At 51.9% G+C, this 25,923-nt stretch overlaps 4 protein-coding genes across 7 annotated transcripts; 2 read left to right on the top strand and 2 right to left on the bottom strand.

Moving 5' to 3' along the window:
• Positions 1-1,282: 1,282 nt before the first annotated feature.
• On the top strand, positions 1,283-4,678 carry STAR (steroidogenic acute regulatory protein). 2 transcript variants are annotated; one of them, XM_015883089.2, is made up of 8 exons: positions 1,283-1,810; positions 2,132-2,245; positions 2,465-2,592; positions 2,676-2,834; positions 2,925-3,109; positions 3,265-3,358; positions 3,450-3,600; positions 4,462-4,678. In XM_015883089.2, the coding sequence occupies exons 1-7, from the start codon at positions 1,747-1,749 to the stop codon at positions 3,549-3,551; spliced, it is 846 nt and encodes a 281-aa protein (XP_015738575.1). In that variant the 5' UTR covers positions 1,283-1,746; the 3' UTR covers positions 3,552-3,600; positions 4,462-4,678. The 2 variants fall into 2 exon arrangements, with proteins under 2 accessions (XP_015738575.1, XP_085366648.1); XM_085510522.1 differs by having other exon boundaries at positions 3,450-4,678.
• On the bottom strand, positions 4,136-11,472 carry ASH2L (ASH2 like, histone lysine methyltransferase complex subunit). Of its 2 annotated transcripts, XM_015883086.3 has the most exons (17): positions 11,335-11,472; positions 11,184-11,253; positions 10,959-11,104; positions 10,191-10,279; positions 9,846-9,940; positions 9,618-9,713; positions 9,397-9,492; positions 9,110-9,185; positions 8,540-8,557; positions 7,336-7,429; positions 7,024-7,241; positions 6,642-6,809; positions 6,118-6,311; positions 5,908-6,000; positions 5,613-5,711; positions 5,229-5,288; positions 4,136-4,825 (listed from the first exon to the last, which is right to left on the bottom strand). In XM_015883086.3, the coding sequence occupies exons 1-17, from the start codon at positions 11,466-11,468 to the stop codon at positions 4,718-4,720; spliced, it is 1,854 nt and encodes a 617-aa protein (XP_015738572.2). In that variant the 5' UTR covers positions 11,469-11,472; the 3' UTR covers positions 4,136-4,717. The 2 variants fall into 2 exon arrangements, with proteins under 2 accessions (XP_015738572.2, XP_015738573.2); XM_015883087.3 differs by lacking the exon at positions 8,540-8,557.
• Positions 11,473-12,100: 628 nt separating this feature from the next.
• LOC107323728 (nodal homolog) lies at positions 12,101-14,560 on the top strand. 2 transcript variants are annotated; one of them, XM_085510521.1, is made up of 4 exons: positions 12,101-12,229; positions 12,443-12,610; positions 12,978-13,699; positions 13,787-14,560. In XM_085510521.1, the coding sequence occupies exons 2-4, from the start codon at positions 12,445-12,447 to the stop codon at positions 13,937-13,939; spliced, it is 1,041 nt and encodes a 346-aa protein (XP_085366647.1). In that variant the 5' UTR covers positions 12,101-12,229; positions 12,443-12,444; the 3' UTR covers positions 13,940-14,560. The 2 variants fall into 2 exon arrangements, with proteins under 2 accessions (XP_085366647.1, XP_015738559.2); XM_015883073.3 differs by lacking the exon at positions 12,101-12,229 and having other exon boundaries at positions 12,408-12,610.
• A 3,842-nt stretch (positions 14,561-18,402) lies between these two features.
• EIF4EBP1 (eukaryotic translation initiation factor 4E binding protein 1) lies at positions 18,403-22,524 on the bottom strand. The gene is made up of 3 exons (XM_015883175.2): positions 22,311-22,524; positions 19,586-19,756; positions 18,403-18,799 (listed from the first exon to the last, which is right to left on the bottom strand). Exons 1-3 carry the CDS (start codon positions 22,456-22,458, stop codon positions 18,768-18,770), a joined length of 351 nt encoding a protein of 116 aa, XP_015738661.1. The 5' UTR covers positions 22,459-22,524; the 3' UTR covers positions 18,403-18,767.
• Between the last annotated feature and the right edge of the window lie 3,399 nt (positions 22,525-25,923).

Here is a 25,923-nt window from a genome sequence, read left to right as displayed (position 1 = left end):
CTCAGGTGCTGGGCCCAGTTCAGCTCTGTTCACTCAGGTGCAGCTGTTTGCCCCCTAATTAGTTAATTACCTGCTGAGTTGATGGAGCATCACATGTGTGAGGCAGGTAGGTAGGAACTGAGTGGGTTGAGCTGAACTGGGTGCTGCAGACTTCAGCACTTGTAGGCAAGGCAGGAAATAGGAGAGTTTGGGGTCTTTCATTACCATGTGTTCTCTGATATTATGGGGCTCCTACTGGTGTCAGTTCCTGCCTTACAGCCTGGACAGTGCCTGTGTTATCTTATTGCCTGCCCCCTGTTTTGTGTGTGTGTGTGTGGGGGGGGGGCTGTGGGTTTATCTCTGCTCTCCAAATAGCATCAAAGCAGCCTTGGGGCATTGGGGGAGGCTGGGGGCACCCTGAGGTCCCTACACATGGAGGGGACATGGCTTCAGCCCCCCCCTGCTGGGGCCTCTCCTGGGCTCAGGGCACTGTGAGCAATAGCAGTGCATTGGGAGGGCTGAATGTCAAAGGGGGTGTGAGGTCCCTGGGTGAGTAAGGAGGGTGTGCAGTGAGGCTGGTAGGGCTGGGACCCCCCCTTTCTTGCAGCCCCTGGGCATGGTGGTGGTGTGGGACACCTGAGGAGGTGCTGATGTGACGCTGTGGAACCAATGAGGGACACCTCAGTTTTATAGGTGTCCTGAAGTTCTGCTGTGTCCCTGGAACTGGGGCGCCCTGGAGCTGAAGGGGTGGTTCTGTCAGGGATCAGTTCAGTTCTTCTCACAAACAAGTGCATGTCCTTGCTCCGAGGCCGTGTGTTTTGGGGCAGCTGCTCCATTGGCATAACAGCATTGCAGAGCTGGAGATCTCTGTGCTGGGAAGAGCCTGTGGTGCTGCATTACCAAGGCAGCAATCTGGGAAGGAGTTGCTCAGCTGTTGTCTACCTGTAGACAACATAGTTGTCTATGTAGTTCCTTCAAACCCCATCCCATTGCATGTGAGATGTGCTGTGCTGCACTTGGTCTGACTGGAGAGGATCCATCCTGCAGGTATGGGCAGGAGCAGTGCAGCCATTCCTGGGCACAGGTAGAGCTGAGCACCACAGGGCTGTGCTGCAGCTCCCCATGCACCCTCTGCACCTCAATGAGTGGATGACCTCCCCCCCTTCCAAGCTTTTGCGACAGCAAAGAGGAGCAAGGTCAGCATCCCCGCAGCAGAGAGCAGGAGCTGACGTCAAAGGAAGCAGCTGTGATTCACAGCTTTTGGGGCTCGCTCGGTGCTGGGGCTGTAACTCATCCCACAGATGTCATTTCAGCCTTGAGCCTTATCGCTGCTATTGCTCCACCCCTGGGGAGATGTGGGGGTGCCCCCTCAGTGCAGCAGTGTGGGACCCCTGCAGCCCTGCCCACAGCTAAAGCTTTATGCAAGCGGTCCATGAGATGCTCTCAGCCTCATAATGTGCACAAAGCATCCACGTGCAGCAGCAGAGGGGGACAGCAGAGTTTGCCCCACGTCTCTGGGCAGCAGCAGCTGCATAAGGATGTGCGCATGTGCTGCTGCTGACACCCACAGTGACCCACAGCCCCCAGCAGATGCATGGGGAGATGGGGCCGCCCTTGGCCCCTGGGGCACTGCCGTAAGTGATGGCCCTTATCTCGGTGCTGACAAGCCAGCATCCTTCAGCTGGTGGATTTAAGGCCGAGCTCCAGGGCTGAGGCACAGCAACGTTTGCAGCAGTCACCAGAACTGAGCTCCACTGCCCTGCAGAGATGCTGCCCGCCACCTTCAAGCTGTGTGCTGCCATCTCCTACCAACACCTGCGCAATGTGACTGGTGAGAGGCCTGTGCCATGTTTTGCTTTGCTGTCTGCACAACTCCTTTCTGCTGTATTTCTGGGCTGGGGGATGGAGGCTGTGGGCTGTTCTGCAGTTCTGGGGTGGGTGGTCGCTCCTCAGCTGCACTCAGGCTGTTGTCTGCCCCCTTTGCTTGGAGCAAAGCCTGAGCAGCACAAATCCTCTCCCATCCTCCAGTATTGCAATGGGAGGAAGCTTCTGTCAGTGGGACTTAAGCAGCGGGGTTGGGTGCAAGCAAACAAGCGATGCTTTTCAAACCTGATGCTACACAGTGGTGTTGTGATGTGCTCTCTGCCCACAGGGCTACGCAGACAAGCTGCAGTGGCCATCAGCCAGGAGCTCAGCAAGTTGTCGTGCCGCAGCGCGGGGCCCAGCACGTGGATCAGCCAGGTCCGCAGGCGAAGCTCCCTGCTCAGTAAGTGCTGCATTGCTGGGATCTGCCCCCTCCAGGTCAGTGCTGGGGAGGAAAATCTGCTCGTGGTGCTGTGAGATTTGATTGAGCAAATGGAAACATGGAGGGTGGTGGGATCTGAGCTCCCACCCTAGTCATGGGCATGGAGAGGTGTATCTGATGGAGGTGGAGTTGTTGTGATGTGTTGTGTTCTTACTGCTGTTCCTGCCCTCTTCTTTTCAGGCTCCAGGCTGGAGGAGAAACCCTTCAGCGAGATGGAGATGTCGTACATCAAACAAGGAGAGGAAGCCCTGCAGAAATCACTCAGCATCCTCGGAGACCAGGAGGGCTGGAAGACGGAGACGGTGGCGGTGAGCCCCCCTGCGGCCGCGCAGTGATGTGGTGATGGTCTTCATGTGAGTATCCGCGGCTCTGATCTGCCTTTCCCTACCAGGACAATGGAGATAAAGTGTTAAGCAAAGTGCTGCCTGATGTGGGCAAAGTGTTCCGCCTGGAGGTGGTGGTGGATCAGCCCCTGGATGCGGTGTACAATGAGCTGGTGGACAACATGGAGCAGATGGGAGACTGGAATCCCAGCGTCAAAGAGGTGAAGGTAGGAGGCAATGGGCGCTCAATGGGGGGACAGCAGAATCCTGTTTGCCCTGCCACGCTGTTTGATTCACCTTCACATTACATTGCTCAGATCCTGCAGAAGATTGGGAAGGACACACTGATCACTCACGAGACGGCGGCTGCTGTGCCTGGGAACATCATTGGGCCAAGGGACTTTGTGAGCGTGCGCTGCTCCCGGCGTCGTGGCTCCACCTGTGTGTTGGCAGGGATGTCCACCACGCACGGAGCCATGCCAGAACAGCAGGGATTTATCAGGTAATTAATTACCTCCTGGGGTGTTTGATGAACCTGGCGCTGTGATGATGTTTGTTTCAAGAGCTCCCAGTTTATGCTTTGGGAAGGGAGAGGTTGTGAAGGAGCTCCAAGTGCTTCAGCTCTTGTCTAAGATGTGCACTCCTATCCTCACACAGAGCTGAGAACGGCCCCACATGTATGGTGCTGCGCCCGCTGGCCGGCAGTCCCTCGCAGACCAAGTTAACGTGGCTTCTTAGCATTGACCTGAAGGTAAGTCCTGCATTAAACTACTTTAGGCACAACTGCTGTCTTTACTCTGAGGCAGACACACTGATGGGCTCCTCTGCTTGATCCCCTGCAGGGTTGGCTGCCAAAGACCATCATTAACCAGGTCCTGTCTCAGACCCAGGTGGATTTTGCCAAGCACCTCCGGCAGCGCATGGTGCAGGCAGCGGGCTGCTGAGTGCACTGAGTGCTTTGTTCAGGGCTAACAGTAGGGATGTTGTCCTTAGGTAAGTCAGATGCAATTCAGTTCTGGCCTGTGCTAACAAGACAGGCCTTTTATAGTAGGCAGTACTAATAAAGCTTAACTAATTAGCCAGGAGCCTGATTCAGAAGGCAGCCACCAGCAGCTGCTGGGTGTGCAAGTAAATGCCATACCTGAAGGGGCAGGTTGCTGGGACCTCCCAGCTAATTACTTGAAGCTTTATTAGCTACAATAAAAAGGCCTTGGCTCATTAGTTATTAGGGAAGAGTCCCAGGAGCCTCGTTCAGGGCCAGCCAGTGCTGCTCCGTGTGCAGAACAAAGGACTTCACCTCAAATGCATTCCCATCCTTTCCCCTTAGCAAAGCAGCTCTAAGTTATTTGATATAATGTAGCATGTCTGTACAGGAAGATTATTTATTCCAAGTTCTGTGCTGATTATCATTAGCAGGAATCCCTGTGAAACCTGTCATTGCTTTTATAGACACTGTTCGCTTCAGGTTTAAAGTAGGTACTATTAAGTTTGCAAGTTACCAAGGGAAGTAGGATACCTAAAAACAAAGTAAGAGTTTAAAAGAAGAGTTTATTTTTCAACTGACTGCCAGTTTGTGGGGGGGGGGCAGGGGGGAAATATATATATATATATACAGTTTGGGCAGGAGCCCAGATTTCAGTCTTACATGCAGTAGTCTTGTTCCAACACAACCCTTCTGGATGGAAGCTGTTCACAGTTAGCCAAGCACAGCTGAGCAGGAGTGCCAGTGTTGTTTCTACAGGTATAGATCCAGCAGGTGGGTCCAAGCACACACCTGTTCCCACTGAGCAATGACTGTTATGAGCCCAAAATGTCAGATGGGAAGTTACCTCAATGCAATCATTGCTTCTTCAGCTACCTGCACTGTAAGTTGCTGAAGACTCCAAGAGATGCTCACAAATAGCACAATACACACTAGAACTGCATTTGCTTGGACTCAGCACAGTGGTAGTGCATGGATCTCCAGCAGGGACCATACATACACTGCACCTGCTGCCAGGAGCTGCATTGGCTTCATTGTGTTTGTTCTGAGTGATGCACGTTCCTCCAGAATAAAATCCACCTGATTGGACTCACTGTGTTGTTGCCTTATTATGCTGCACTTGTTTCTTCATGGCTCCCAGGGAGGGCTTCTTCTTCCATCCACTTCTGTCTCAACATGATACAGGACGTCTGCCAGCGTGTGTTCCACAACAGCCCCCCAGCCCATGTCACTCATCTACAAAGGGAGGAGAAGGCAGGCAGGGAGCTCAGTGCACAGCACACACATCTCAAAGGGGGGAGCAGCCCAGCTGGGCAATTATTGCTCAAGGATTGTGTCCCTCAAAAAAACAGAGGAGATAGAAAAGATGTTTCCTTAAACAGTAAGTCAGGTCTAACCAAGTCAGCACAGGCAGGGGGGAAAAAGAAGTTGTCATCACTGTTCTGCTTTCTTAATGCTATTCCCTTCTTCTGGATTTTTAAATGCATCCCTTTCAGCTGCACCATTGAGCTGTGAGTACCAGAACTGACAATGACAGGTGCAGCCCTGCTGTAAATCTCCCCTCCCAATGGTAAATTCCCAGTCCCCTTCTCTTTAAGTATCGTGCTGTGAGGTGAGGGAGATGGGTGCTGTTACTTACGGGGCGGTACGTGATATCTCTGGGGGGATACTTGAAATATGGCCCAAAGTTGATAGAAACCTACAAGGAACATAAATTAGTACAAAGCTGGACAATTTTGCTCCCTTTTTTTCCCCCCTTTCTTCAGCCCTGACCCTCTTACACTCCCATATTTACATTTACATGCACAAACACCTGTAAATACACATCCCTGCATTCAAAGACAGCATTAATTAGGAGCTTGATAAAGTTAAAAGACACAGGCAAACAAATGATCCACCACAACTCCTCTCTGCTCAGTTCACTGGGCTTGCTTGACCTATTCCCAGCATACAGCATACACACACTCTGCATGACCAGAACTATGGCTGGACTTAAGCATTATCTTTGGAAGTATGTTATTACCGTGCAGCCTTTGTACAAAGAAATAGCAGGAAAATAAACTCCTTCAAAGATGTCTTTAAAAGCGACTCCTTGGCTGGCACCGTTCTTGAAGAAGATTATCTGAAAGGTAAAATGAGAAGCTTATCACTTGGTTCTTTCGCCATGTTCCTTGTGGTTTACAAGGTGATGTCAAAAGGCAGCTTATCAACAAGGAGAATATGGAATTGATTAATAAATGGGAAGTGAAAGCAGTCTCGGTAGGTTCTCCTCCCATGACTGAGTGCTGCATCTTCCCACCCCACTGCCCAGTGCTCACCTGGCTTCCTGGTGCTTGCTTCAGGCTCTTCTCTGCTTTGTCCACAAAGTCCTTCTCTTCAAAGTACAGATAGCTTTTAAATTTGATCAAAGCCTGAAACAGCAGGAAACAATCACTTCAGAACTAGAGATATATCACAGAATGGCAAACTTACTGCCCTGCCTTGGGAAAGGTGAGCCTGATGGGTGACAGTGGCCCAGAGTGATTCACCTTATCTTTGTAAGTGTCAGGCAGCGATCTGGCAGTCTCAGTATCTTCTGGAAGGCTGATGTAAAACCCCAGAACGTCCCCTTGTCCGTAGCCAGATGAATAATGCTTCCCTATGGACTGGTGAAACTTTGTTCCCTTTTTGCTGCGCCAGGAGTAACTGAATTTGTCATATCCCAGAGGTGCCTGGAGGTTCCCTGCAGAAACCAATGTTTTCTCATGAACATACAAAGCATAGAATACCCAGAATGTGTCCCTTCAGGTGCTGGGCTGATGGTTACATACAGTTATTAAACACAACTATCGTTAGCACTAAAGTGTTAAGCAAAGCCAAGCACATAACAGCATAAAGGACCTGCCAGTACTGAAGTTCTGCACAGTTTAGAGAACCTATAAAAAGAGTTTATCCTAGGTAAGGGGCGAGCCAGCCATCACTACATTGTCTAGGTTTTAATTACTAAAGGAAATAAAAGGACCAACTAGTTAGAACCCAAGGCCTGCTAAAAATATTTGGTACAGTTATTTACCCAGTGGCTGTGACCAGCCTAATCTGGCAGCTGTGTCTGGAGGCATCTCATCCATGGAGATCTCAAAGTACCAGGCTCCCTTCCTCACTCCATGCGAGGCTCGTACCATGGAATAGCCCTTCTCCCCAACAACAGTCAGCCTGTCATCTGAGATCTTCAGCTGAGGAGCTGCGTGAGAGAAGAGGATACACAACACAGCTTGTTTGTGACTCCTAACAGGGAATGACATCAGAAGGAAGTGAAGGTAAGGAAGTGGGTTTCACATTTTCACCTCTTTCACATTTCACCTCACCAATGTTTGCAAGCTAAGTGGGGTTAGAGCAGACAGCTCCCCCAGGAAGGGCTGGCAGCACAACCTGCACACGATGAGCAAGTTCTGTACCTCGGTCATGCAGTGCCAGGAGGACCCGTTCGTACAGGCAGGCTCTGTAGAGGTCCCCAGGAATTGGTTTTCCTGCCCAGCAGTCCAGCTCCAGCTTCTCTGGGTCAGGTGCATGGGGGTCAGGCTCAGCCAAGATGTAGCGATAGCCGTCCTTATTGAACGGGTGCTCCAAGGGGTAACCATGGGGTGGTAAGCGCTGCGCAGAAAACAACGGGTCACTGTGAAACACAAAAGCTACAGGTTGGCATCTCACCGTGGCTACAGTTCATTCACAACCCAAATGAGTCACCGTGCTGCTCCATCCTTCCTCACCTTCGGGTTTTCTTGGCTGTTCCAGTGGTTGATCCGTCCTGCTGTTTGCGTTTTGCTCCCCTCCCCTTCCCGCTGCCTCCTGCAGCAATTCCTCCTTCCAAGAGAAACAACAGCTCGTTAAGCAGCTGCTGATCAGGGACAGCCTGTGGGCGTGGAATCTCCACAAACAGAAAGGGCAGAAAAAGCCACGCTCCCATCAGGTCTCCTACATGGTTATCACTGAAAAGGACTTCAGGGAGGATGAGCACAGCAACACCCCAACAGCAGCACCGTTATTTGCTTTCATGGAGATTCCAGTCACACAGCTCAGATTATTTCTGCCAAAGCAGCAGAAAACCCACAGCACAGCACAACACCGCCTGATGTGAAGCAGAAGTGTCATCCCAGTGCCATGCTGTGCTGCAGAAACACTGACACTGACGTCACGTTTCAATCTGTAAAATGAAATATGCCTAAGTTGGGTAAAAAAGAAAAGCAGTGCAGGTGTTTCTCTTCAGTATGGTCCAAATTGGTACCTTGTCATTTCATACTGCAGCATCTGACATAGATATGTGTCAAATTCCATCAAGCTAATTCTGCTATTAATGTTTTCATGTGTGACATGGCATTTAATCGTGCCACTATTTAATTAAAAAACCTCTTGATTTACAAGGAGAACTATGGGATTTGTATGTACTGCAGATAAACACCTATAAGGACCACATAATGTGCTGTAACTACAGCAAGCTTTTGTATTATCAGCATCACCCCTGTGCTGTGAGGGATTCAGACCTCGAAGGGATGCCATATTCTGCACACACGTGACATGATCTAAGCTGTACTTACTGGCTTTAGCATAAATATTTAAGGCTTTCCAGTTTCACATCACTTCTTTATGCAAGCAATCCAAACATCACACCAGCTTACAGCCCTCATATCCAGGTGTTACAATTTAAAATGACAAGAACATCAGGTCAAATCTTACAGAGTAAAAGACTGACATAACTGAAAGCAAAACCTTAAGCCAGTCGAGTGGGGCAGAATATGATGCACTAAAAGCTTCTAACTGTTAAACATTAAGAAGTGAAGTGGTTGGTTTGCTTTATTCTTGCAGTCACACGCTTCTGATCTTTCACTCAATTTAGCTTTTAAGAGAACTGAGCACAAAAGCTTTCCAAAACACAGCAATACTTAAGGTTTTAGAAGCTGAAAGGTAAACATTCACCTCCCAGAGAGGCTCCATCTGTAAGGACAGAAGTGGCAGCACATATGTGACAAGCTTCCAGTAATGAAAGAAAACAACAAGCAGTGCATGAAATGGAGACAACACAGCTTAAACCCTATTGTTAAAAGCCCCAGCCACCTCCTGCTGGCTACTGTTCAATAGGCTTCAAGCTGAATGGCACAGCCTTGTGCACAAAGAAACCTCACCAGCTTTTAATTTTCCTATAGTATGATTACTAAGATTGTTCATTAATGATCAAGGCAAAGTTCTGAGCACAGCTGTCATTCCATAAAAAGGAACAGCAGCAAAATGCAAGCAGTGAGTTTAAGGAAATGTATTACACATACTTTGCCTTGCTCCTTGCAAACCTCAGAGTGAGAAGAGCAGCAAAGGGACGATGAGACTGGCTGGGTATGTTTGCAAAGTACCACACAGAACCTCAGTTCACAGTGAGTTTAATTGCTGCACCCTCACTGACAGAGCTGCACACCTGGCTATAGGACTGGGGAAGTGCAGCTCTGCCCCAAAGACAGAGAGGAAAAAAATAAAGAGCCTCATGAAAGAACTTGCCATTTAAATTCCCACTTGTGGATACGGCGTTGTTCTGCTTCTGGTTATCATATGCAGGACCGATATTGGCAAGATCCTGAAAAAGGAAAGAAACAAAACTAAACAGATTCAGACAAACTTAACACAAAGCCCAGACAGCACTTCCACTTGCTGCAGCCCTCCAGCACACCAATGACTCATAGGCTCATGTTATCTTGGATACATTATTTCACTAAGCATCAGATACCAGCAAAACCAGCCTCCCTCTCCCCCATCAGTGTGTTCTCCTTCCATCTCCCATCACACACTTGGTCCAGAAGTCCAAACTTCGGGTAGTCTTCTTCAGGATCCTTACTCCCCGGGTCTGGATGCTCCTTCACTAAGAACACATCTCTTTCTTTACACTGAAACAGAGAACAGAATAGGACTGTACCAAATATGTTAACAAATCCTCCCCATTTCGCTTTCCTTGAGTGTCACGCAGCAGTTATCACTCACATAAAACCCTCCATGAGCCCCAGATACGTACCATAGTTTTGACAATATTATTAGGCCAAGTCATCTTCCCTGGTCTCTGTCTTGTCGTCATACACTCCCAGTATTTATCAATGAATGGGATAATATCCTGTTAAAAAAAACAACCACAAATCCAATCTTAGCAAATCTGGAAAGCCACACTGCCAACATCTGGCTGGAATTGCTCTTCAGTGAAAGCACAGCTGACTTTAACACGTGCTGACTGTTATGACAGCTGTACCTTATCTTTGGAGAACATGGTTTTTGGATGCTCATCTTGTGTCCTTGACTGCCATGTTAAGTTGGCCAGAGCACTAAGGCACATTTCCTTGAGATCTTGAAAACAAAGATAGGCCAAAGCTCGAGTCGCATTCCATGGGGAAGATCAGCACACAAACACAAGCACAGCAATCACTGAACACACAGCACCACACCAAGCCTGGCCCTATCACCCCACACCAAACACAGCATTTCCATACCTTATGAAGTCAGCAGCAAAGCAGCAATGTTTCAGACAAACCCTCCCACTAACATCAGGTAACATTACCCTTGTGCAGGGTTTCCATGAGCGAGCAATTATACTTACTTGCTTGTTTTCTTAAGAAATACGTGTTCCCACTGTGGTGGCAAACGTTGCAGTGGAAACTGTAGTTGGTCATGAAAGGCAAACAAGAGCTGGAAAAGAGCAGAGTGGTCTGTAAGCTCTCAACAGGGCAAGTTCTCCCAATAGGGCACCCCATGGCCACTAACTGCCACCAATGGGGCACCCAAAGGCCACTACAGGGCCGCTAATGGGGCACCCCATGGCCACTACAGGGCCGCCAACGGGGCACCCAAAGGCCACTAAAGGGCTGCCAGTGGGGCACCCAAAGGCCACTAAGGGGCTGCCAATGGGGCACCCAAAGGCCACTAAAGGGCCACCAATGGGGCACCCCATGGCCACTACAGGGCTGCCAATGGGGCGCCTCATGGCCACTACAGGGCCGCCAATGGAGCACCCCAAAGGCCACTAAAGAGCTACCAATGGGGCACTCCAAAGGCCACTACAGGGCCACCAATGCGGCACCCCAGGGCCACTAAAGGGCCACCAATACGGCACCCCATGGCCACTACAGGGCTGCCAATGGGGCGCCTCATGGCCACTAAAGGGCCACCAATGATTCACCCCATGGCCACTAAAGGGCCGCCAATGGAGCACCCCAAAGGCCACTAAAGGGCCACCAATGGAGCACCAAATGGCCACTAAAGGCCACCAATGGAGCACCCCAAAGGCCACTAAAGTGCCGCCAATGGGGCACCCAAAGGCCACTAAAGTGCCGCCAATATGGCCCCCAAAGGCCACCCAAGCACATACGTGGTGTCGATGCCGAATGTGTCCGCCGTGAACCACTTGGTGCAGATGCCACACTGCAGTTCGATCTCTCCCAGTTGCCTTCCATTCTCTTCATCCACAGACCCGGCCTGTGTATCCATGGCCTCGGCTCCATCCGTTGCTGCCTCCTGCGGGCAGCACATCGCCGTTAATCGCCGTTAGATCCCGTTCATCCCTCACCCCCCCCCGTCCATTCACCCCACGTACCATCGGGTCCTTCCCACTCGCGGTCTCGGTCTCCACAGTAGCAGCAGCGTCTCCAGGCGCGGCCTCCACCCTGTAAGGCCACAAACGACGCCTCAGCGCGGCTCAACCCCAAACCTCGGCCTCCCAGCCCTATGTTCGATCCCTGCCCTACCCGCTCTCGGTGTCGGCTGAGCTCGGTTCGGGCTGAGCGGCCGGTTCGGCTGCCGGTGGTTCCGGGGCCGACTCTGTGCTTTCCCCTGAGGGAGCCGCCATCGCTGCACCCGCCGCCGCCGCCGCCGCCGCCATTGCTATGGAAGCTCTCGCGAGAGTATGGCCCCCAAACGTTGCTCTCGCGAGATTCCCGGCTTTAAAGTTAAGGTCTTCAGAGTGAAGCAGCGCCCCCTACCGGCGGGAGGTCTGATGTGACGTCACTACGGGGGGTGTGACGTCATCCTGCTCGGCCGTTACGTCACGGAGCCGCCATCCCTATAACGGGCAGAGAAATGGGACTCAGAGCCAAAAGCATATTAAAGTGGCTGAGGATGGAAAGGAACCCAGGGCCAAACAGACTGCTTAGGAAGGACACCTACAGCGTGCTGTCCTGCACTGTTTCCATTTACAACAGATAAAAACATCAGCCCAAAAGGAGCTGGAAAAGCAAACGATGTGTTGGAGATGATGAGGGAATTAATAGAGAATGTCACACTGTCTGAGAGTCTTACGTGGAATCTGCAGGTTCTTATGGTCCCCCGCAGCCCCAATAGGGATTATTTGGGGGTAGGGAGGGGATGTGCATCCATAAAACTGGTCTGTGGGTGAATGGATGGGATGGATCATCCCCTGGGAGGAATGAATGGAAGCTCTTGTGAGCCCCCCGGGCTCCTTCCAGCCCCGGTGTTGAGTGCAGGGGAAAAGCTGAGCAGATGAACTGTGCCAAAGAACATTTGGCTGCTTAACGCTGGTCTCAATCCTAGGAAAGACTGAGCAAAATGCAGAGGAAAGATGTGTTGGGGTTGGTAAAAGTGGAGAAGATGAGCCAGGCAGGGGGTCTGCTCGGAAATAAATAAGTAAATAAGTACTACTAATGATAATTAACGAATTATTGAGCCCTTGGGCGCTGGGGGATCCCGGGAGGGACGGGAGAGGGACTGGAGAGAGGGGAGGGGTGGAAAGGAAGAAGGATGGGGGGTGGATAGGAACGGGAGAAAGAGGGGAGGGGGCTCTCGGGGCGGCGCTCGGGTCCGAGCTACAAATAGCGAGCGGTGCTCGTCCCGGTGCAGCCATGCGGACCCCAATGCTCCCCGTGCTGCTGCTGCTTCTGCTGTGCGGATCCGTCCTGCTGCGCTCCGCACCCCCCCGTTGTCCCCCGCTGATGCTGCAGCTGCTCCGTTCGCCCCCCGCACCTCTCCGCGCCGCCGCCGCCACCGCTCTCAGCATCGCCCCGCACGGTGAGTGGGACCGGGACCGGCGCTGTCCCCGCAGTCCCTCTGCACCGGGACAGCGCTGTGCCCACATACCCCTGTCCCGGGACTGGCATCGTTCCTCATCCCTGAGCATCTCTTTCCCCGAGCTCCCCGAGCCCGGGATCAGCGCTATCCGTGAGCATCCCCATTCCTGAGCATCCCTGTCCCGGGACAGGCGCTGTCTCTGCACATCTCTCTCCATAGGGACAGCACCGTCCCCATGCATTCCTGTCTCAGGACAGGCATTAACCCCGAGCATCCCCATCCCCAGCATCCCCATCCCCGAGCATCCCCATCCCGACTGTCCCCGTCCCAGCCCCATGAATGCTTACCGTCCTCACTTGCCTTCCAGGCTCCCTGCAGAACGGCTCCCGCTGGGCGTTCTCCTTTGACATGACATCCCTGTCTGGCAGCCAGGAGGTGAGCCTGGCTGAGCTGCGCATCCGCCCGCACTCTCTGTCCTTGTCCCCGTCCCACAACGTCACCATGGATATCTATCACAGCCCCCGGCCGCCGTGCCAAGGCACCAAGGAGCTCTTCCTGGGCACCGTGGCTGGTGGCCCTTCATCCAACCAGGCTGGTTGGGCAGTGTTCAACATCACCAGCATGCTCAGGGCATGGCTGCACCAGGACGCAGCTCCTGTTCCTGCAGCCACCCCTGTCACTGTCCCAGCGGACCCCCAGGAGACAGCAGAGCCCCGGGAGCTTACGGACAGTGTCCTGCTGCTCGTCTTCTCCAAGGATAAAGCACCCGGAGAGCACAGCCTGCTCAGGGCAGTGGAGAGCTCCAAGCACGTCATGCGTGATGGGGGTCCCAGGGATGTCGGTACCCGCCGGCACCGTCGCACCAGGAAGGAGAAACAGAGGCTCAGGGTGAACGATGCTCCTGCTGCCAGCACGGGGGATGAGGCCAGGTCCCTATGCAGGAGGGTGGACATGACGGTGGACTTTGAGCAGACGGGATGGGGCAGCTGGATCGTCTACCCTAAAAAGTACAATGCCTACCGCTGCGAGGGGCTGTGCCCATCACCTGTAGATGAGAGCTTCAAGCCCACCAATCACGCATACATGCAGGTAAGAGTGTCTTGCTTCCCTTTGCTCCCACCTCCCCTGTGCCCCACAGGGATGGGAGCTGATGCTTTGTCCCCATGTGTCCCGCAGAGCCTGCTGCAGCTCTACAAGCCCAGCCAGGTGCCGTGCCCTGCCTGCTCACCCATCAGGATGAGCCCCCTCTCCATGCTTTACTACGAGAAAGGTGAGATCGTCGTCCGCCACCACGAGGATATGATCATCGAGGAGTGTGGCTGCAACTGAAGGGGCTCCATCCCCACTGCACTGAGCCCACAGATCCTTTGCATCCCACATGCCTGCAGGTCTGGCTGTGCTGGGACAGGAGTGGGGATGCAGCAGGGAATGTCCCCTGCAGCAGCAGTGCTGCAGGGCACAGACAGATCCAGGTGACACATGGGGAGGTCACTGGGGCAGTGCTCTGCAGGAGAAGCCTGAGCTCCCTCCTGTCTGGTTAGTGCTGTGCAGGGCTCTGTGTGTTGCACACTATGAGCACCTCCTGGTGCTGGAGGATCTCTGAGGGACACCTGCAGCACTGATACCCATCCACGCTCAGCATCCAAAGAACTGAGATTTGGAGCATTCCTCAGGGCTTGGGGCATTTTCCTCCATGTTTTGTATTGTAATTCTAATAAAGTTCTATCAGATTTGTATTAAAGGTTTCCAGTAAGAGCCCAGGTGAACTGGGTGCCCCTGGAAGCAGCATATCCGAGCCCCCCCCCTCACTCCTGCCTGTCCATTGCTTCTCCCTATCCATTGCTTCTCCCATCTGCCCTGGGCTCACACTTTCCCAGCCCCTCGCTGGATCGGGTGGTAGAGAAAGGGCTGTGTTTGTACAATCCCTCAATAAATTATGTATTTAAGCAATACTCGCTCAATCTGTGTCTCTTCCCATCTTCCCACCCACCCCTCTCTTTGCTGCCGGGTGGTCTCTGGGATGCACCCCCGAGCTCTGGTGCGAGCAGCTGGGCAGCAAATGGGTGTCCAGACCTCCCAGGAGCAATGCACAACCTCATACCCCCCCCCCCCAGTGCTCCGCCACGAGGCACAGCCTCACCCCTACCCCAGCAGGAACGGGAGGTCTGGGGGCTCCCTGTGTGCAGCACACGAAGGGTTTTGTAGAACAAAGGGACCCCCCCCCCCAAACGATACGGGAATAGATATCCCCCTGCTTCAGGAACGGGAAATCGAGGATGATGAAGGAGGTGTTCCCACCCTGATTGCGGGTTGCTCAACAGCAAACGGAGAAGCACCTGCAGCCTTTGAAGGGAAAAGGACGGCTGAGTGGATTTTCCGTTTATTTACCCCTCGGAGATAAGGGGAGGGCTTAGCTCTCGAGCTGCGGTAACCTCGAGAGGGAAGGGGGCGGGGGGGAATGGGGCTGAACCGCTGCCCCGTCGGACCCCCTGGCCCGATTCCACATCTCCAATCCACATCGCGGCGGCGGGGAAACAAAGCGTGTCTGTGTCCCCTCTCCATCATTAGAGGGTCATTTGCGGGAGCTGTTAAGCGCTGGGAGAGGGCGGCCGTGCTGCTAACCCCCGGCGGGGGGCACACACCCGTGGTCTGGGCTCTGAGCTCCGCCTGAGATGGGCCCCACGTTATTTCTCCATTCTTTTGCATTCTAGGAATGTGCTTTTAAATAGTGTTGCGGTGAGAGGGCCGGCATCTCCCTCCCTCGCCTGCCGGCTCCCTGCCCTCTGCCCCTCGCAGCCCCTCATGGCCCCCAGACCCTCTGCAGGAGCCCTATCTCAGACATCTCACCCCTCCATCACCTCTGTCTGAAAGCAGCCACGGGTTCAAAAGTTATCGTGGGCAGACGGCCCCATGAGAGAGGGGGGGGAACACAGTCTGGGATTGTGGCTGTTGGGGACATCAAAGCTGTGCTGTGGCAGGTATCAGTGCTGGGGATGGGGACAGATCTGTGAGCTGCTCTGCCCAATACACATCAACTGCTGGACAGTCAATCTATAGGGGCAGCTGCAGCTTTTAGAGCTGTTTGCTGTGGGGTCCTGTGTTCCTGGGGGGCACGGCCAGGCTGTGCTTATGGGGCACAACACCAACTCTAACCTCAAACACAGCCCTATCCCACTGCCAACCCTTCTGCCCTCTGTCAGGGGCAGCGCATGGCAGGGATGGGTGGAGGGGATGCAGGATCCCAATGGCTCCAATCCCACCACAGCCCTCCCATGGGCACAGCTCTCTGTGGCACCATCTCCTGCCCTACGTTTTGTACCCAGAGCCCAAGGGTGCGTGCGACCCAGGAGGTGATGATAAGCCCAGTTTATTTTGGACGCATAAGGAAAGAAGGAGTGAGAACAAACAGATGGAAGGGCTTATCAAAGGCACAGGGCAATATTTGCTCAGTGGGTTGATTAAGGCACTGTTCAAGTTGGGCAGGCAGCACCAGTCCCATGACTGGGACGTGGAGCAGGACAGAGGCTCTCTGCTCTGCTTTGCTGCAGACAAAAGGGACAGGGAGGGAAAATGCAGTGAGAAAAGCAACACTTGTCCCCTTATACCTCCCTGGAGCATCCCAGCTGGGCCATGCAGCCACCCACAGCCACTTCACCTCCCACTGTGCACACAGCAGTGCCAACACTGCTGCCTGTCCCTGCTCCAAGTGCAAAGCGGTGAGTGAGGAGCAAATGCTGACCCAGAAGGGACCTTCCTGGGAGGACCAAGCTGCTCTCTGCTAGAGAGCAGACAGGAGATGAACCCCAAAAGCCTGCCCTGAAGGATGTGGCACTGCAAAGGGGTGCTGAGGATGCATGGCCTCACACCACCACCAACCTCCCACAGCTGTGCGTGCAGCACTGAAGGCACTGATGTGTCCATGGCCCCAGGGCCCAACCTGCAGGAATCCCAACCTGCACAGACCCCGTTTCACACCTGGCCAGGTGCTCCTCCTTCTACCCCACATCACTGTGGTGAGCAGCAGGGGCTTTGATGCTCCCCTAGATCTACATATTCACACAGACACCGATGCATAACTATCTCAAGCACGGACAAAATACTTAGCACCTAAATCCACACTGCTGCATACTGTGACCCCCTGAGTATGGGTGAATGTACCAGGGTTTAGAGGAATTACTTGCAATAGCTGTCACTTGCTCAAAAACCCCTCAGAGCTGCTTTTGTGCTGATATAAAAACGCACCGTGTTGCACAGTCACATCAGCAGGCAGCACCCAAAGGGACGAGCACGTGGCAGGGCTCTGCCCCTCTCTGTACCTTACAGATAACTGAGTACATCTGTTCTGGGTGGTGCACCTTAAGATAGGGGAAAAGTCCCTCTTTCTACCACGCCTGATCTCAACAGTTATACAACTGCTTTAACTGTAAAGTCGGGCTTGTGATGAATGACAAACGTTTTGGTTAGGGCACAGCAGGAAAGCAAGCTCCAGCACCAAATGCATGCACCTCATTGCTGCAAATATCATCCCATGAGCCTGTCACAGCTCTTTGGTCCACCCCCAAAGTAACCAGATCAGACAAATTAACACCACGGGGGTGAGGTCTCTTCTAAACTAACCTGCTATCTGCCCCAGAAAGCACAGCTGGAGCTGCTCTGGTTCTGTATAAAGGTTAACTTCGAGCACACGCGAACCTGCAAACACTGCACAGCATTGCATGCAGTTCAGCAGAGCCTATTCCTCTGGATATATTAATTTAGATGTAAAGATGAGTCAGGCCCAGCTGCAGGTCACAGCAAACAGCAAGAGCAGCTGCTCATAACAAAACCCAGCAATTGGTGTGGAGCTGCAAGACTGATAGTGACACTGAAGGCAGTGAGATTGAATGTGTTCCCATTAAGGCTTCAAAAAACAATCTTATCTTAAGAAATGCAAGTTTTATCTGCATCAATTGCTTTGACTGTTTCTTTTGTTACTCATTATTGAAGGCTTGCATATCGTAATGCCACCATTGAGCTTAATTAGCAGATATTTAAGTATTATCGGCTAAGACTGATTTAAAGAGACACTCATTGTGTTTTAGGAAGTCCCAAGTTCAGGCCATGCCCTAATACCCTTTCTTTTCCTTTGAAACACCTCTTCAGGCATCAGCACCATCTCTAAAGCAATGAAACACGTTAGAGACTACTGCATAATTCACATTTGTTAAGGTGCATTGAGACCAGCAATGTAAAAGTCATATTTGGGAGAGCCTAAAATGACTCTAAGCTGAAGTTTCCTTCCTTAAAAATCACACAGATTTACTTCCAGCCTCCCGGTTAAACTCACAAGTCTTAATTCCTTCCCACTATATTATAAGAAGGAGAAGGGGACATAAAAACACATGAGAAGGAAACATGGGAGTTAAGCACTCACATTAAGCTGGAGAAGATGGGCAGTTTTGGAAGGGCAGAGACTGCAGCACAGAGCAATCAGGGCACTCTGTGCACTGCTCAGCTGCAAGTGGCTCCTATTGAACTCAATGAGACACTTCAGCTGTGTCTCAGCTGGGCTCTGCCCTTAGAGGATAAGGTGAAAACCTCAGGGACATCTGCACATCAGCCTGGCAAAAGAAGGATCTGAATGCACACGATGGACAGTTTTTGATCACTGTTTCTTGAACCAGACTCAGAGCACACAGATTTCCTGCAGTGATCAGGTGTTGACCCTAAGCCTGTCTGCAAAACCACCCCACCAATTCTGCAGCAGGCTGCTAGTTCCCATACACTGGAATAAATGCAGGTCAGAAGCAATATTTATTGCATACCAGGAGAGTCAAAATGATTTATTTCTCCCTTATATTGCATTTCTGTAACTTTTACAGTATTAAAATGATTAACAAAAGCATAAAACTGGAAACAAAAACGATCATTGAGACTGTCTCCCCTGGCACCCCACGGCCCATCATCAGCAGGGACTGCACTGTGTATTCACACCCACACGGAGAGGCTGAGATTCAGTCCTTGTAACAGGATATACTCTGTTCTCAGAAGGGAATAAACTGCCTTTCCCAAGAAACAGGAAGGCACTCAAGGCATGGGCTGCTGTAAGCCTGGCTGGTGGGAATCCTCAAACAAGGTCCTGGTTCTTCACTGGAGAAGCACTCTCAGGGCACGTGCTTTAGATGTCCATGTCAAACTGCTCTTCTTCACCTGTTGAGATGGAGCAAACATATGAGAGTCTTAAGAGCTTCAAACCGAACACCAAATATTGGACTGTAGCAACATTCAGGTGTACCCAAGAAACGCATTTGTTTGGACCTAAGGTCTTCATTAAGGAAGCAAATCTGGCATCAAGAACAGCCTGTGTAAGCAGAATACAGGCTCTGTCCTCAGAGTAAACCTTAGACAGACAGTCAGGAGCAAAGGAAATGCCCTTTGTGTAATTTCTACACTTGGATTTCACCGATCCAAACTTCTCTCTCAGAAGAGATTACATTTTATACCTTAGTTATCTGTATAGCTGTCACCCTACCTCATGCAATGTGATAGGGTGCCAATGTGAACAGCAGTACTCTATTCCTGACAACAGAACTTGACAAAAGGCCCAGCCAAGCAAGCACACAGCACACAGCCAGTGCTTCAGTTTGCCAGAGTCCAGTGAGCCACTAAAGGTCATAAGCGTGTAAAAAACCATTAAGCAATACTGACCCTGCAAAGATTTTGCTTAGGGTAAGCAGGGAAGCCAGCTAATGAGTGTTCAGACCTTTATTTTTAGGGACGGGACTATCAATCACACTTGATAGGTTCAAGTTGCTTCAAGAAGGAATCTTGAGAACAACAGTTGTTCTCTCACCATAGAATTATTAATCCCAAGTGCTTAATTAAGTGGTAACAACACAAATTACAGTGAAATGATTAAGAACTTATCGGTGTTATCCATGGTTTACAGGGATGTCCTGGCTCACACAGCATACTCACTTGTCCTTGTGTACCCACCTACATTCGCTTTCTCATCATAGTTCTGGACGTGGTTGTTCTCAATCTTTAACTCCTCCACAATTGGGCTGGTAACACCTGGAATGTCCGGAAGGTCAGAAGGTGGTGTTTTGGCAACCGGAGAATTACGGCACTCCATCAGGAATTTACGATCATAAATAATCCTGGTTCCTGGAAGGAGAAGGCAACAGAGTCAGATTTGAGCATTTCAATGTATGAAAGATCTGTGTCACCCCCCAAGAACCAGCTAATGCTGCAAAGAGGGAACACAGGACTCCAAAACTCCCAGCAATGCTGCATGCAATGGAGCTTATGTCAGCTAGAAGGGTCCAGAGCACAGGAAAACCCATAGAAAATAAAGTGAATGCTTAACCAGAGCACATCCTGCTCCCCCTGAATGAAGCTGAGCAGCTCCAACAGACTACAGCAAGGCTCAAAGAGAGCTGCAGAGCTGAGACTCAGTGTTGTTTTCTAGGAACACCACCAGGATGAACAGCACATTCCTAGAAAAGGAACTGGTGCTGGAAAAGACTCAAAAGCACACACATAGAAAATGGATTCCTCCAAACAGACCACAGCCCTCATCCAAGAATTCCTGACAAACATCCTTTTATTCCCCTAGAAGGAATGCTGCAAACCGCCTTGTTGGATTGCTGCTCTGCTTCCCTCCCAGCACAAGGGAAAAGCAACTGGTTGTAGCTAAAGATTTTCAGGCAAGTACACAAATGTAGCAAAACAAACTCCAATAACATCTGCCCAGCAACATCAAACTCACTCTGTTTTGAAGCACTGTTAAATAAACCCCAAACAACAGTATTTTACGTTTTCAAGGACATCCTGCTAATGAGTTCCCAAAACAATGGAAACCACTTTCCAATAAGATACTTTGAGTTGTTCTGCTTGATCAAGGAGGGGAACTAATCCAATTCAGTACTATAGCACGGCAGCTGGCCTGGATTCGATAAGGACAACTGTCAGCCTGAGCACTAAGTGTTAAATTACAGGGAGGTTGCGAGAGCAAGGACAGCAGTTCCTAGAACTGCAGCTCGTGTACCAAGTATCAGGAGCACAGTCCATAACGGGCAGGCACAGCTCTGCCTCCCATGCATTCATCTGCTGTTTCACGTGCCCAGTGCAAGCGAAAGCTGACACCCACAGCGAGCACAAGCAGACGGGCAGCAGCGAGTGTCAGAGGGGTGCAGGTTTCCAAATGAGGCTTGGAGCAAACAGAGCAGTTCTGCTGCAGCTTGCATGTTGTTCAGGCACACGTGGGCTTGGGGAAAGACAATGTGTGCCCTCAGCAAAGGGCGTGGTGCCAAGGCAAGCATGAAGGGAATACCAAAGAACAGGCTATGCTGAAAGGTCACGTTACCTCTTACACGCTCCTCGTTCCCTTACACTGTGTTTTTTTAAACCCCTGCTGCCCACAGACAGGAAAATCAGCTTTTTTCCTGTGCTCTCAGGGACTCTCCTCACCCAACCATCCCTTTGCTGAGCCTGCAGATCGCCAGAGTGCAGGCACGGAGCTCTGCTTCCACCCCTCAGCCAAGCACTGCCTGCAGCAGGCAAAGGGGGTTACAGAGATGCCAGTGCTCAGTTATTCTCTTATTTGCTACAGCAAACGATCTGCTCCTTCCTCCTGACTTCAGCAACAGCTTTGCAGGATGTCTCATGCTTCCCTCAGCAGACATTTGCTGGCACTCTCCAGGCTGGAGCTGGCTCACATCCAGCACCTTCAGTGCTTCAACACAGGCAGTTTGGTGTGAAAGGGGCTGAAAACCATTCTTTCCTTTGGGACCTGGGCAAGAAAACACTGTGCTGTCACAGGAGAACCCAGAGCTTTGCCAACCTTGCACACCCTCACAGCAAACAGCTCCGTGCTTTCCTTCCACACTCTGGACATTCATTAACTCTGCAGCACAAACAAGCAATAACCCTTGAGGGCTCGTCGTGCTGCACTGCAGCCTTATTATCCATCTCCATTCAGCTACACACAGAGCACGGCTGAGAAGCATTCTGTATCTCCTCTCTTCCATGACATAATGACTGTGAGCGCTATATAAGTGCTTTCAGCTATTTGCTGCCTGCATGGCAAGGAAGACGTGGCAGAAATAATACCAACCCAAAACACACTGCCTGCATCAGCAGCGCCAACTTCCCCTTTTCTCTCTGTATTTTAACCCAAGCAACATCTCAATGCTGTAAAGAGAACCGATGCCTGGAGGGCTCATAGAACACAATGCTGCCTTCGTTAGGTTTGCACTCTTAGAACAGCTTCAAGAATGGTCCCAATCGAGATGAACACCACCCTGTGACCTGAGAACGGGAGGGTCGCCCCAACAACCCAACACGGCCCTATTTAGGCCACGAAGACCCCCATAAAGGTGGAACCCCCCCCAAAGACCCCCATAAAGGAGGTATCCCCCCCCCAAAGACCCCCATAAAGGTGGAACTCCCCCCTCAAAGACCCCCATAAAGGTGGAACCCCCCCTACAAAAGACCCCCATAAAGGTGGAAACCCCCCCTCAAAGGTGGAACCCCCCCCTCAAAGACCCCCATAAAGATGGAACCCCACCTCAAAAACCCCCATAAGGGTGGAACCCCCCCCCAAAGACCCCCATAAAGGTGGAATCCCCCCATAAAGGAGGTATACCCCCCCCAAAGACCCCAACCCACATCGGCCCCCTCAGCTCGACCCCAGGCCCAAAGGCCCACAGTCTCTCACCGCCCGGCGTGGTCCCGAACACGGTTCCCCCCGGCGTGGTGCTGTAGTCCCCGGGTGGTAGCGGTGCTCCGTCGGGCAGGGCCAGGCGCTTGCCGGGACCCGGGATATCGCGGCTCGGCGTCTGTCCCTGGCAGCAGCGGCCCGACATGGCGCCCGGTCACGGGCTGCTGCTGCTACTGCGGCCTACCCGCCGCCAGCCCGTCGCTTCCGGTGTAAGCCACGCCCCCTTCCGGAAAACGAAGGGGGGGGGGGGGGGGGGGGGCGGCTTAGTTAGTGGGCGGGGCTTATGTGAATACGGGCGTGTCCGAATGGGGGCGGGGCTTAGATGGTGGGCGGGGCTTAGCCCATTGTGGGCGGGGCCTATAGAGAGGTGCCGTGATTGCGGTGCCCCTTATCGGTACCTTATGGTGCTGCAGGATGAGAAAGTATATAAAGGTGTTATAAGGATACTGTGCTGCCAGTGCTTCCAGTGACCCCCCCAGTGCTTCCAGTAACCCCCCAGTGCACTCAAGAGCCCCCCAGTCCTCCCAGTCCTCCCAGTTCTCCCAGTGTCCCTGCATGTGCCGGTGCCCAGTTGCTTTCCCTGCTGTCTGCTGCATCAATCACTGTGTTCTGGATAGGAAAACACCATGCCCAGCCTTGCTGGCTGACATCAGCCTTGACCCCCGACTCAACGAGGCTTAATGAAGCCTTGAGGCCATTTCCTTCTGTTCATAGATAATAGACCATTATGGGGTCAAGGAGCTGTGGGGGAAGGTCAGCTGTTGGGGCACATCCTGATTGGGGCCACAGTCCTTTTGTTGTCTGGGTATCATCCCCTGGTGCCTTGTATCCTATGGGGTATCAGGTCATAGGGAGCCCCCAGCCCCAGCAGAGGGACAGGGCACAGCTCTGGGCTGGCAGCAATGTCCATCCTGTGTGTGCTGATAATATCTCTGCAGGGTTGGAGCTGGCACTGAGCAGCCTCAGGAATGCACAGTCCTAACAATGGTCCTTCCTCATCCCTCCCTGCCATTCATTTCTGTCTTGGACTGAAGATAAAAAGGCAGAGAGAAGGGGGAAATGGTACCTGGACCAGGGCAGGGAGCAATACATCAATACATTAATACAGTACAGCAATACATCAGCAGTAGTTCCACTGGAAACACGGTATGTACTTTAGGAGCATCGACTCGTGTTGGCAGTATCCATTGGTGACAATGTGCTCATCTCTGGGGGCATTTTATCTCTTCAAAAGAGCTGGAAAGCCTTTATCATCCTCATATGATAGAAGGTTGTCACCTTATTGCCTTCCTAACTGGGAACAGAACTGCATTTGTAGGTCCCTTCTGCACGCTCCCCAGCAACTGCTGTTTTGGCCACTGGTGGGAATCGTTGCCTTTGGAACAGGAATGGGGTGTTGTGAAAATCTTTCTCCTCTGGCACTCTCCCATTTGAGGCAGCTCCCTGCTATGGTGTGTGGAAAACACACCCCCGTGGGTCATGAAATCTTGGGTATTTCTTCACGGGTGCCCCATGACACCCACCCATCACCAAGGGGAAGGCAGCTGGGGGGGGGTGTTCTGTGCTGCTGACATTTCCACCCCATCCGTGTTTACATTCCTTTCTGATCACCAGTGCAGATAACGCCAAACCCACATCCACTTTGCCCGCCCAAGGGCTGTTTGTGCAGATCAAAGTTGCCCCTGGTAAACAAACCCATCCTGCCCATGGGAAGCGCCTCCGCCCTGTGAAGGGAGAAATCACAGGGATGATGTGTGCAGAGGGTACTTTGCTTCCCTAAGTGAACCCTGGGTGCTTCTTAGCTTGTGCTTTGCAGGGGAATTGGGCATGGCAGGGAATGGCACAGCCATTTTCGTGTTTTCATGTGTCATGTCCCACACTCACAGCTGCTTGCTACCAATACTGGGCTTCAGCCACACATTAGATGCTGGAACATCCCCACTGCCGGCAGCTCTTGCCCACTGCCAAGGTCCAGCAGCACAGCACTCAGGAATGAACCTTCTCCCCATTTGCAGTGCATTTCTGAGAAATGACCCAGAACCAGGAGGAGTGTGGGGTGAAAAATAGCCGTGATGACATGGGAGAGCTGAGTCTGACGTGGCCGCTGCCGTTGCTGCTGTTATTTCCCTGTTCTGCACGTGGAGCAAACAACACAGCAGGGATAGGCATGGGCTGCCATAGAGGAGGATAAAAATGGGTACGGGGATGTGAGTGGGGCTCTGTTGGGGTTTTGGACACCCAAAGGCAAGCAGGATCCATCCCCAGCCTGGAGACACTGCCTGGCATCACCCTGCTGTCACCCAAAGGATCCTTATCCCTCTGTCTGCAAACCCAGCTGCTTTCAGATGTTATTTTTGCTGCTGACTTCTTCTTCTTCTTCTTCTTTTTTATTTTTTTTTAACAGAAGTTTCCACACTACTTTTTCTTTTTGGGTGAAATTCGTGTCACTGTTATTGCAGACACTTCCCCTCCATTTCTGTTTTGCTTTAGCAACAGCTACTGGAAGCAGGAGTGAGGGTGAAGCATTTGTGAACAAGCCTTGGCAGAGCACACAGAGGTGAGCAAATCCTTTTAGCTCCGGGGATGGAAATGCCCTGGAAGCTTTGCCATGTGTTCTATGTTCCATACCTGATCCCACTCCCACCTGAAGCATCCACCCACCCCACAGGGCTGGGCTGGGATGGGATGGGGTGGGATGGGATGGGATGGGATGGGATGGGATGGGATGGGATGGGATGGGATGGGATGGGATGGGATGGATAGGAGCACACCATGCATCCCATGCAGATATGGTGGGTTTGAAGCATTGCCCTGGCCAACTTGATTCTAAAAATGGCAGCTTGCATGGAAGCCAGCAGGAACAACCCATTTTTATTAGTTTTTATTGTTTAGTGCAGGGAATGCTTCACTTCCTGCAGCTGCCTGAGCCCATCCGACAGCCCTCAGGGAGAAGAGTTTATAGAGAGCTCAGAGTTTATGCTGTGCTTCCTCCGGCCTTCCCGGGACAGGCAGTACCGGGGGGTTAAATCTCCTTCACAGCCTGTTTATGTGCTGACAAGGAAACATGCTGACAGATCATCCCAAACAACTTCAAAGAGAGATTTGGGAATTCGATATGGAAACTATTCCCAATGTCTCAGCACGGCGAGCCCCAGACTGATTACCAGTGCAAACATTAAAGGCAGAGAGGGACCTTTGCCAACAGCCATGCCATCACCCAGCCCCTTGCCCACCCCTGGGCTCCATCCCAATGCCACGTCATAGGGTTTGGGGTGAACCCATGCTCCCTAAGCAGCTCCTGTCCTGGTGGTATGGCCACATGGCCCTGGGGATGCGCTGTGCTTTGCAATGCAGCCCTGGCTCTAGCACCCCTCTTGCACCATCCCTTACTGGTGCAAAGCTGAACTGGGTACAGTTCTGCCTCTGCTCTGCTCAACCCTGTGCAGGGCTCTGCTTTTTCCTGTCCTGATGAGGAAGAGGAGCTGGCAGCACCCAGCTTGTGTCCCAGCCTGCAGTGGCAGTGGTGATGCAGCTGTGGCTTGTGCTGCTTTTTATCACTTGCTCTTCAAACAGCAAGCATGCAGACAGTGTTCTGGGGAGAGCAAGAGTT

This window comes from Coturnix japonica, chromosome 10, assembly GCF_054131305.1.
Source record: "Coturnix japonica strain WE chromosome 10, WE-NBRP24, whole genome shotgun sequence".
Taxonomy (NCBI): domain Eukaryota; kingdom Metazoa; phylum Chordata; class Aves; order Galliformes; family Phasianidae; genus Coturnix; species Coturnix japonica.
Note: the sequence above shows the minus strand (reverse complement) of the source record. Positions and strands in the feature narration are given on the sequence as shown.